General features: G+C 39.0%; 1 protein-coding gene across 1 annotated transcript; it reads right to left on the reverse strand.

Annotated features, from left to right (window-relative positions):
- Positions 1–461: 461 nt before the first annotated feature.
- Positions 462–11,896, reverse strand: atp6v0a2b (ATPase H+ transporting V0 subunit a2b). The gene is made up of 20 exons (XM_041042219.1): positions 11,376–11,896; positions 10,905–10,983; positions 10,433–10,530; positions 10,020–10,157; positions 9,765–9,862; positions 8,767–8,893; positions 7,564–7,646; positions 7,344–7,437; positions 6,346–6,558; positions 5,696–5,846; positions 5,031–5,170; positions 4,782–4,939; positions 4,494–4,584; positions 3,488–3,606; positions 3,185–3,395; positions 2,906–3,025; positions 2,669–2,788; positions 2,418–2,535; positions 1,648–1,819; positions 462–1,528 (listed from the first exon to the last, which is right to left on the reverse strand). The coding sequence occupies exons 1-20, from the start codon at positions 11,490–11,492 to the stop codon at positions 1,426–1,428; spliced, it is 2,550 nt and encodes an 849-aa protein (XP_040898153.1). The 5' UTR covers positions 11,493–11,896; the 3' UTR covers positions 462–1,425.
- Positions 11,897–12,058: the final 162 nt, after the last annotated feature.

Here is a 12,058-nt window from a genome sequence, read left to right on the forward strand (position 1 = left end):
AAAAAATCACTCTACCCCAACAAAATAGTGACTGCCGCTTGTATCCTCAAGATGTGACACCATATTGTTCCACTTTTAAAAGGTGGTACACAAGGTCATGATTTTCAAACGTGTGGCAGTATCTCACTAAGCAAACTTTGTTGCTATTGAAAAAGTGCAGACAAGTCAATAATGTGACAGTGACGACAATTAAGTCTCCTTCAATACTAACAAATTCATAAATTAGCAAATATAACTAATGTCTGATATTAGTATGTAATTCAATCTTCTCCTAATAAGCTTTAATACAGCCCAACCACTGTGTTGAATATGGATATAAGATCTTTCAAAGTACGGGGCTCCTGACCTGCAGAGATGGGTCAACAAATAAATGATTTAAGTTTTTCCATGAATGGAATGTTAATTTGTACAGTTAAAGGACACATAGGCAACACGGTGAATGCATAAAAGTAAAAATCATACCCTATTAACATTCGTCTTTAATTCTGATGACACATTTTAAAATATAATAAATTAAAAAAATAATTCTGCAAAAGTATATACATCATTATCACACACCTGCCCGTGCACTTTTCAGTACTGAAAAGTCAAGATCCTTTGCAGTGTTTGGGTACTACAAAGTGGGAATACAAGGGAAAATTGAACAACGATACAGTATGCTGTCATTTGGTTGTACTTCGGTAAGGCAGTCAGTGCAGCAAAAAGTTTAGTAAGAACTCTGTAACTGAAAGGTGTCTCACTACCCAGTGTATGGAAAAAAAAAGTCTAAATAACTGAATTAATATACATAATTATGCTAAAATTAATGATAAAATAACTTGATACAGGAGGGAAGAAATGTAGGGAAACAAATAAAGATATGATAAAGATAGATGTTCTCTTTTCTTTTACCTTATTTAATCAGCAAATCCTGTGAAAAAAAAACAAAATCAGCAATAAATGTATCCTATCAAGTGTTGTCTGTGTAGGGAAACCCTGGGGCCAAACATCTGCTTATTACTGTTACCTTATCTCAAATTTATATTTATTCTAAGTGTGGGGGATGCAGTTTCCCACACAAGTGATAACTGTTACAAATAATGCCTCAAAAGAAAATCGACAGTTTGAGACTCACACTCACTCACCTCACAAAATGTTCTGCAGTGAAGCATACTGATCCTGGTACAAAATACCTTCAGTGACATAAATTTGCAATAACAAAAAACAAACAAAAAAAACTGTTCTTAAAACAGCTTGGAGGGCAGTGTTCAGTCCAAAGTTTGTGAAACTCACCATTCAACTGCTTCACGTGACAAATCATTAAAAGATGAAACGGACAATCAAAATCAGTCCGTGACATGTCTGGAATATGTCTGTGTGAGTCCAGAAACCTGCTGGCTTGTTTTGGCTCTGGTGTCCACTTAACATTATTATCAGATAGTCTCTTCACAGTAAGCCATCATTCTCAAAGCTGGAGGGCAAGAGAGAGAAGGAAAAGGGGCAAAACTTGACCCCAGTCCCACTGTAGAACTTATTCTGAAACTCCACCCTGAGGAATAAACAAACAGCTGCTATGAATATATGAATCCAATATGAATACAAAACAGTGAGATAATTGGATTTTGCCTGTCAACGACACAAGTACTTTAGGTGTTATTGTTATCGTACCAGTGGAGTCGGAGAGCATGAAGAAAGGCAGACAGACCCTCCATTACCAGAAGGATGGACACAGTGAGAACGGAAAACAGGCCGAACACAGGCACTAGGAATAAAACCCCGAGACCGGTGTCCATTCGAAGTCCTACTCGCATCACCATGGTCCAGAGCACCTCTGACAATTCTGTGAAAGCACATAAAAGAACATGTGCACCATCAGTTTAGGCAATTGCAACACAGAGAGACAAACAGGATATGCTAGTTACTAATATTCAGGCTGATCTCAGGCTTTTCATTGATCTACATTTGATTGGCTTTGATCTAGACTCCTAGTAATGTCACTGGTCATGACTAAAATTGAAAAATCGGTTCGGCATAATTTGAATAAATTAAACTTAATCCCTTCAGGCTCTTTCAGACACACACCTCCTTCTGAAATGTTTTGTAAATTTTATACCCCAGGGACCCCAATTCCCCTATGAACCTATTATGGGAGTCAATCACTATTGCACACACAAGGTCATGTCGCCATATTCGCGATATTAAATGGCTGCTTGGTTCTACCCTGTAACTACTTTTCCATTCGATAAGTTGTTACACAAAATGAATTAAAATCAGTTTTAAGAAACCGCAAAATACTGTGCATAAGTACATTTTCCCTTGGGGTGTATCAAAAGAAAGAAAAAAAAATTATAAATTCACTTTGTGCTCACTGTGTGCTTGTACAGGCTTGAAGGAGGGACAAACAACCTTTGTGCTGTAATACAAACTATCATACTCACGGGCATGTGCCAGGCTCAGAGCCCAGAGCCTTAGGTAGGAGGCTGTGTTTGAGATGCAACCCAGGCAGTACTCTATAGTGTGGATGGCCTGATGCAGGAACTCATCTGCAAAGTCAAACTATAACAACAACAAAGCAAACCTCAGGATCTCTGACAGAAACAGGTAAAAAACCATAAACAAAAAAACCCAGTTTGCTCATAAGGATACTTAAGATCAGTGGGTAGCTATGCAGTTGTTTCGCTCTTCTGACCTCATCTGTCTGGTGCTCCCCACTACTGGAGAGATCACTGTGACTGCTGCCCTCCTCCATGTCTTGAGCCCTCATCAGGTAGAGCTCCTCCTCACTGTTACGCCGTACACGCTCATATCCCTAAGAACACACAGACAAATGAATCGGATTTGCATATTTCCAGTCAAAGAACAAATATTTGGAGACTTTTGTTTTCACATCTGTGCACACATTCATGGGCACAGATGTGACCCTCACCCTGTACATTCCGAGGCGGTGGCTTCCATTGTGAAGCCAATAAAGGTAGACGGGTTTCCCCAGGAGTAAGACAGGCACTGAGAGAACAGCAATGACCACCAGAAATACCTGCAGGCCAGCCTGAGAGAAACATATAATATTGCATTACATTGTTACGATCTATCTGCCCCAGTGACACCCTGTAGTGTATTTTACACGACATTAGATTTGATCTGTTCAATAAGAGGAGGGACATAAGCTATACTGCTGCAGGAGTGAAGCTTTACATTAGTTTCTCACCTGTCCTGGGTAAAGGGGCTGCACGGTATCACCCTGCATGAGGAACATGTTTATGAAGTGGATGAGGATGCTCGGCGCATGTCTGGAGTCCTTAGCGGAGAAGACCAGCCACTTGTAGAATATCATGAACACCAGGTAACCAAACAGACACAGCAGGAACAGGAGCTCAGGGAGAAACACCAAGTACAGGTTGTGCCTTTTCCTAAAGTGTCTGTTTTTTTGTTGACAAAAAAATAAGGCAGGCAATTAAAAACCGCAACATCTATCCAATAAATAAATAAATAAATAAAATTTTTTACTTACAAGTGATTGTAAGTGCTGAGGACGACCCCGAAGGTCATGTGTATAATGCCCAATATCACTGACATCTTCATCTTATATGAGTTCAGAAATGTTAGGCGGTTGGATGCCAAGTTCCAAATCTTTGCAACAGAAAGACGACATACACCGTATTACACAATGAGTAGTTTTGATTGGTAAAACATTAACTACAGCAAAGCCATTTCAATCCCATGAAAAACAGCCATGTAAGGGCAGTATTATGGTTCCTGAAGGCAATCTAACATTATCATTTTCACTTATATGATCCAATAACTTCAGTGCCAGGGAATTAAACCTTATTTATTTTTACCACACAATGTGTCTGTGTGAGTAACTTTACAAAAAAATATGATTCATATTTCACAAGGCTATGAAGAATGTTATGTTATGAACGTCTCCACTCTTATTTAAGGACTTTCAATTACACCCATGTTGCCTTGCACATAAAATGATGATCCTAATCGGTTCCATGCAGCCATGTATAAAGATTTTAAATTGAACTGCATCTGACTCGTTAATGTATTAGCCAATATACTGAGTTTGGGAATCAGTAACAGGAGACAAAAAGTACAGCTGGTGAATCTACAATTCTTTACCTTGAATTCTAGCAATACATAAAATGCTCTTGCATACTTGCCAAATTAGAAATACATTGTGTGGTAAGTATATTTTAGAGCCTGACAGCCTTGATATGCCATTTCCGGAATTTATGGAGCTACTAAGTTGTTCAGGGAAATCAGTGACACGCAAAGTGCCCACTCTTGTTGTAACCAGGAAGCTCATGAGCAATTTTTATAGTTTTTGGCTATTACATACACACACAAATATACTTGTGTATGTACGCAAGTGTAGCTTTAAGTGCACATGCCCTGGTGACATAATACACGTTAGAGTGCTTTTGATTGTGACAATGAGTACGATGAAGGCTCTTGAAATCCATCACCATGATCTATGTATCTGAGATATTATTTCATTATTCTCTACTCACTGGGTCGATTCCCAGAGGATACGGTCCTTTGAAAACTCCTGTAACATTTGGATCCAGAGTAAGAACACCGTTCCCATGGAGATCAGATGTCCTGTTCGGCACAAATAAAGGCACAAGTGTGTTAAATTTATTATGAAAAAATAATCCACCAGCGTCTTCTTATCTTTATATCTTTGAACAGGTTTAACAGGTTGTTCAATATATTTCTTATCAGTAAAAATAATACTTTGGGGCCTGCATAGCTGTTTTTACTTTTTAATGAGGTGCCTCTTGTCATGAAATACTCACTTCCACACCTGCGCTTGGAACATGGCGTTCACACTCCATCCAGAACCAAAGATATTAAGGGACTTTGAGAAGCAGTCATTGTATATCAGGCCAGTGTAGATGGAGAACAGGCCCATCATTAGGATGATATAACGCCCCTCAAAGAATGTGTTCCAGATCTGCACATACACATTGAATGCATTGAAGGCGTTGGTCATGAGCGTTAGGTAAAATAAAAGGAAATAAAATAGCTTTGGACTTCTCACTCACCTCATTCCTGGTGTTTTTAAGTTTGCGGTTGTTCTCATACAGCACCATCCAGAAAGCAAAGAGAGCCATGATAAGTCCATGACCCAGGTCCCCAAACATCACAGCAAACAGGAATGGGAAAGTGATGATTGTGAAAGGAGCTAAGAATGAGTGGGAAAGGAAAAAAATGTATATACTGTAGCACTACTAAAATTTAAAAAATGTACAGTAAAAAGATGACAGAATATTAAAATGTAGAATTAATGCAAGACACATAAACAACATAGCATAAATTGAAATAGAAAAAGATAAAATAAAAAAACTGAATTCCAACCAATAAAGTTTAATGTCTGCATCTGAACTGAGTTTGAATTTAATTCTTTTTTGTGCAGTGTAGCTCATGTGAAGGTCCGATCACTGCAGTTCTAGATTAAATTTTGGTTACATCACGCATGTGTTATCACAGGAGGGAGAATTACAGAATTACAGCAGAAGGTTCTGTCACATGATGCTGCACATGCATGTGCTGTCATGTCTTCGACTTCTGATACAGTGAAGTGAGATCTCCAAACCGCTGACTTTCCATTTCAGTATGGCCCATGCACATTTTATTTTGTAGCTTCATCTGATGATGCATTTGAGAGTGGAATAAAAAAACTAAAAGATAAATAAAAGATCCCACTCACCAGGGTTGACCTCCCTGTAACTGCCCACTCCATAGGCATCCACAATGTTCTGGAAACCAGAGGTAAATTTGTTGGTCCTTATAAGGGTGGGGGGAGTGTCACTGGTGGGGATACGATTGACAAAGGAAGGAACTGTTGCTCCGCTTTTTCTCTGAAATATCAACGTCAAATCAAAAGTCAGTGTATTTCATAAAATCATTTCACCACAATCTCAGGAAATATCTGATTAGCAGAAACTAGGGAGAAAAAGAAAGTGGATTTAATAACCCGTTGCGGGTCAGCCGTTTTGGCATAATGCAATTCTTGGACAGACAGTTGTGGCACAATAATAAAAAAAAACCTCTGTCGGGAAACTTTATCGCACCCATTAGTGCATCTCTGTATTTCTCTATCCCAAAAACACACTCTGTCCTCCTCAGTTTTGAAACCGAATAAACAGTGGTCTTTCAGTTCCCTCGCCAAGTCATGGAAAATTTCTTTTTCTTTAACTAAAGAGGAAAAAATAAAAGCAATCCCTCATATTAGTGTTTGCTTTTATGATAACAATATCCCAATTCATGAAGCAACTGCCGCGGTTAAATAAACAGAAAGTGAAAGCCTCCAGTGAGGCCGAAGCTAAAACAGAACAACTTTGTTAGGAGTTTCCTCACCGATCCTTCTTCTAAGGCCCTCCGCAGGGTGGGAATGTCATTGACAGGACACCACACCTCAGCAATCAGACACTTGTTGGTAACATCAAAACTACACAGGTTCAGAATATAGTAGATGGCCTTCATCTTCTTGACCTGGATGACCCAGGTGTAGACAGATTCTGAAGCCTTTATCAGGACCTGTTTAAGGTAGTCCTCTGTCCTAAGAAGTACCTGGACACATTAAGAGATAAACATCATATTAAAAGACATTCGAGACTTTCAAGAAAGGGTAAAGTTTACAAAACTTAACATTTTTTAAATTTCTTTGATTATCTGTGGAACGTCAACAGAGGAAAATGAACATTTATAGCTTAAACAAGAGTCATTTGTGAGTGTCTGTGAATAAGAGACAGAGAGATAAGAAGGCAAGAGAAGCAGAGAAGAAAAGGGAGAGGATGAAAAAAAAGCATAAATGCAAGAGAGAAGAAACAGTCCAACTTTCAGCTGAGGTCTCATGTTGGTCATGTGCTACGGGTGGTGAGTGCAATTCTATTTTTCAGTCACAGCAGGTTAAAGCTGCCAAACGATTCATGGTGCACTGCCCCAGAAAGAGACTTGAGTCACCCTATAATTGCCAGTACTGGGTTAATCTTTTAGAAAATAAATCAGCCATTTATTTTTGTTCTTTAGCTCCTCGCTGTTTTTGTCTTCAAATGATAAAATTCTCACTAGGTGTAATGTGATTCACTGAACACAAGATTTTAATACAAGCTTGTTTTGGAAAATGTTAAATTCCTTTATCTTAAAAACCAACCACCAGGTTAAAAAAAAAAAAAAAAAAAAAAGAAAACACCTGGAGAAGTGTTTTTGTAAACCATCCGTCGTTGTATTTTAACAGGCAAGTGACAGAAAACAAGTTTAAAAGTAAACATTTAGTGAATGACAAACAGAATAACTTCTTTTTCTGTCACTAATTGAACATCTGCATAATTAGTGAGACAAAAAGTGAGACATACTGTGTGCAGGTCCTGAATGCGAGTCCTTAGTCCTTCCACAACATCATTCCTCTCCTCGTTGTTACTGGGATATGGATACAAGTGACAGTGGTAGCTGTGGAGGGAAAAAGTAAAAAAAAAAAAAAAGAAAGAAAGAAAAAGAAAATATAAACAAATGGATATCAGCCCTTTTTTCCTGCCATTTAAAGAGCAGCCACAGAACGTATTGTCGAATAATTACCAGTCACAGATCTTCTTTACTTTCTGGCCGATCTGGTCTCCCCAGTAAGAGATCAGGAACACCACACTTTTGGTGGGCTCACCCTGCAGAAAGAAAATAAGAGGATGTGTATATCAATGCTCCATTTATAACAAAAAGAGAAGTGTCTTTTTAAGCCTGGTGTTGAATTTTTCAAATGACGTTTGCATTTTATGTAAAAAAAAAAAAAAAAAAAAAAGAAAAGGTATACTTCATTACAAAATCAACTACAAATATGTATTTATATTTGTAACATCAAGCTTTTCATTATCAAAACAAAGTACTCAAGATTGAAAGTTCATTCTCGACCTTGGAAACAGCAACTGAGAAGCACTGCTTTCTCTACTCGATTTTTGAAAAAGCACCACCGGTGGTGTTTTTAGCTCACTGTCAAGCCTCCTCTTTTCACACCATTCAGCAACACATGTTACACATTGCTTGTGAATTTTACAGTGAAAGTATGTCCTGGCATTCCACTAGTGATCAGTCACAGCCCTGCGTGCCTGCCTTCTGGTCAAGCAGAGGAAATGGATAACTGGATTAGTGCTGTCACTCAGTATCAATGGTCAAGATCACAGCACGCATTGTTTATGGGAAGAGCACAAAGAACAAGAACAGACTTTACGACAGCTTCACCAGTGTCATTTTCAATGTCCCATTATTTAACTAACATAAATTTGGTGACTGTTTCAGGATTGTTCTTTACTTTTTGTCATTTTAAATGCTTTACAATACTCTGTCCTCTGTCCTTCTTAAGAAACTCCACTGTAGCACTACACAAACAAATGGAAAATACATTTTATGTTGAGGTTCTATGCAGCTGTGAGGTCAGCTATCTTTCCAACATACTTACAAATACTATGGAAGCAGAAAATATAGATTAGTCCCAAAAAATCATATGTGGACACAGAACACAGACAGGGAGCTCCTCTGAGGACCAATCTGTCCTTGGAATAGGTCCAAAATGTGTTATCAAAGTTGGTTTTTGGTAAATTAATCAAATTTAAATAAAATAATTTTGTTATCTTGTATCAAACCTAATACCAGACAAGAGCCCAACTTAGGAAGAGAGATACAGTATGTCATGAAAATGTTTCCTCTGCCTTCCTTGTTGATATTTTAATCTCGCACTGAAATGCAGGGAAGAAATAGCAAAAGCAGTTAAACTTCCCTTGAGAAACCTACCGTGTCAGGATCTTCCAAATACTCCTCGACCTCAGCATAGCTGAGGATGGTGTAGCCTTTACAGACTCTCCAAAGCATTCGCTCAAAGGCCTCAATCTTCACCCTCTGAATAAGCCCAGAGATGAAACTGCAAGAGAACAAGGAGAACATTCACCAACAGCCTAACATATAGATATACATCCATTTTAACTTAAAATTGTCACCTTTAACAGTGTTTATGTTACTTTCATAATTATATTTCAAATTCCAAAAATTCAAGCTTTTTCCTCCCTTTCATTATGAGCTCTCTGTTAGAGATAAGAGAGAAAGTGTGTGTGTTTTCATGCATTCACGTGTGAGCAGTTTGTTTAATATCACAGTGACCATAGCTCTGCCATTACCTAAACAATCTTACATCATTGGTGCATAAGCCGCCTGCTGTAGCTGTGATATTTTCTGTAAAGACACTTTCTATCAGAGATATGCAGCTGTGAGGTCGGCTGTCTTTCCTTTGAGACCTCACTCTTGTTGCACATTCACAATCAACAAAAACTCACATTCAACTGAATCTCTGTCCTTTTTATGGAGTTCACAGTATTCCAACAACTCTGGCTTTGTAAGAGCAACATGTTGTTGGCAAAGAGCCAGAGCTGCATTTCAGCTAATGTAACTCGTGAAGTTCTTGTCTGTGCGTGTGTACTGTGTATAACAGAAGACAGACAGGACACAGAAAACTATTTATGAGGAAAATGTGAATGCAACTTTGCCTCATTTGAAACTTAAGTTAAATGTATATTGGCAACTGTGCAACCCATTTCCTTTTTACTGTGGCTGGAAAATCATGCTATATTAATATTTCATTTCATAAATGTCGTCACAATTGTGAAAACCAGTTGTGTAACCCATGTCAGAGCTAGTGCTTTAGCGCCTACTGTCAACTCTAAAATAAATCAAACTCCAGAGTCTTGACACTAACATAAACATAATGCTTATACGGCTAGCAGAATTTCATCCCTCACCCCAGCTTGGCTCCTAGCCTCTGCATGCTGCTGTAGTCCATCATTGTGTCTTTCTCTAGGAAGGGAAACTCCTCATACTGTGCTTGTAGGGGCTCTCGCTAAAAGTAAAGACAAGATGCAGAGGGGTAAAAATGCATTTCAAAATCAATTCAAAGAGCAGATTCTAACTGCCATATTGCGAAGAAATTTGCCTTGTAAACGAGATGAAAATGTGGGTGTAAAGAATCTCACCCCAATCCGGCATAAAAGACTAACCTCAGAGGTTCTCTGCACAAAGTTGCGGGTGATGCGCAGCATGTGTGTGTACTCTGTCAGCTCCAGCAGGTTCTTCTGCAGCTTCTCTTTATTCCTGGTGACTTCACCCAACTCCAGTTCTAGCCTCTGTAGCTGCTCCTGTGAACACACACGGACAACCAGTGATCACAGGTACTGCAGCAATATAACAACAATGATAATAACAATAATACTACTAATGTTTAAAAAATGTTTTGGATGTAATCTACCAATTTTACACAGAGTAGAGAACAATAAAGTAAATAATCTACTATGTTAACTTAGTTACAGTGACAGTAACTCAGCACTGATTTCGCAACTACCCAGGAATACTGTCATAATACTACAGTACAACATGTTAAAGTTAATAAATGACTCATAAGCAAGTAACTAACCATTATAACCATGATGTGCTTGGGTAAAGGAGCCACTGGGTTCACATCTGCTTCTGGCAGTGAAATGTCTGCTTTCTTGATTTCCCTCAGAAGGTATCCTGTCAAAAAAATTACAGCATAATCTTTTCTAAGACACAAAAACAGTTTAAAAACGTTTCAAAGTTTCCAGATACCATGACCAGCCTTCCATCTGTAATGGATTTAAAGCAAAGCCTAACAGTGTGTTATTTGCTTCTCTTAATCTAATAATCAAGTGTTTAGTTAACTAAGAAAGGCATTTCATTCAACCAAATCTACAACCAGCTGACATTTCCCATGACCGTGGGATCTCAAATGAATTCAATGAATTCATGTATTCTGGCCTTGCTTCAACGGTCTCATCAGAGCTTTGTTTTGATGCTGTCTGAGGCAAAAGTGACCAGGGAGGGAGCCTTACTGGTAAGCTGCATGTGAAAGATCAGTGCATGCTTACCCAGGATCCTCTCCATCTCTTCACATTTTTTGATCTCGTTGACATGTTTTCGCTGGAATGCGTTAACACTGGGATTGAGCTGAAACAAGTGCAAGAGACAGTCAAACTTAATGATTAACAATCACTCATCGCTGTGACAGTGAAAAACAATCACAGATCCTCAGGACAAACTATAATAAACCATAAAGTAAGTACCTGTGCGGGCCACCTTACAGCAGCAATTCACAACAGTTCTGCTTTTATGGAACATCGATGACTTACTTCTATACGTTACATGAAAAATTGCCACATCTTCTATGATGTAAAGTGGAAGTCAGTAACAAATGGTATCTACGCTCAGCAAACAGGTAGAGTTAGACGCTTGCACTTTGTTGCTTGCTGTCTTTCGATGTTAGCAAACTCAGCAGTAACTTTCAAAGTGAGACATTACCGAGTCACACGAGCTCAAACACGATCTATTTCGGGACTTACGTCTCTGAACTCAACAAGCCCCAGCTCTCCAAGTTCACTGATGCAGTCGTATGCTGACCCAGACTGCAGAAACAGCTGGGCCAGACACATCTCTTCACTTCGGAGCAGGGAGCACATTTTGACAGTTCTGGTATTGTCCCGGCTCAGCCGACGGGCTAATGTTAGCAAGCTAACTACGGCGGTTTCCGTACAGTAAACGTCAACGGCGGTCTGTCAAGTCTCTCTTAGTCCTTTTCATGTTTACACTCCGGTGATAATACGATGTTTGACTTGCATAAAGTTGATTTGAGGCAGAAATTGTTACAGCAGAGGCAGTTCCTGATAGCTAACGAGCTAGCCGATGAGCGACGCGCTGTTTCCTAGATGAAAAACTTGCTTCATTAAGTTGAAACCGAAAATGTGGGGCCACCGGTATTAAATTCGCTAACGTGACATATCCAAATATGTAGTCACAACTATTCTCGTAGTTGGTAAAGTTTTCCAGGACGTCTGCTTATCGTGGCCATAGTTCTCCACGTCACTTCACTTCACACTGTTGAATATGATCAACTTCCACAGCAGCCAGTTTACCTTCGACCAATGACCACCGCCCGCTGGAGTCTGCGCACTACATAACACCATTCTGCCCTGAACGCTGACTGAAGGCGACGATACTTACATATTGTCCTTGTAGACAAAAGTCT

This window comes from Toxotes jaculatrix, chromosome 7 (assembly GCF_017976425.1).
Source record: "Toxotes jaculatrix isolate fToxJac2 chromosome 7, fToxJac2.pri, whole genome shotgun sequence".
NCBI classification, from domain to species: Eukaryota; Metazoa; Chordata; class Actinopteri; family Toxotidae; genus Toxotes; species Toxotes jaculatrix.

Excerpts from the sequence above, each read along its gene's own strand:
- atp6v0a2b (XM_041042219.1), bottom strand. The coding sequence starts at position 11,492 with ATGTGCTCCCTGCTCCGAAGTGAAGAGATGTGTCTGGCCCAGCTGTTT. Across the intron at positions 7,647-8,766 it reads ATTTGGAAGATCCTGACACG|GGTGAGCCCACCAAAAGTGT; the intron begins GTAGGTTTCTCA and ends TTCTTTCTGCAG. Across the intron at positions 1,820-2,417 it reads TCTGAGCCTGGCACATGCCC|AATTGTCAGAGGTGCTCTGG; the intron begins GTGAGTATGATA and ends GTGCTTTCACAG.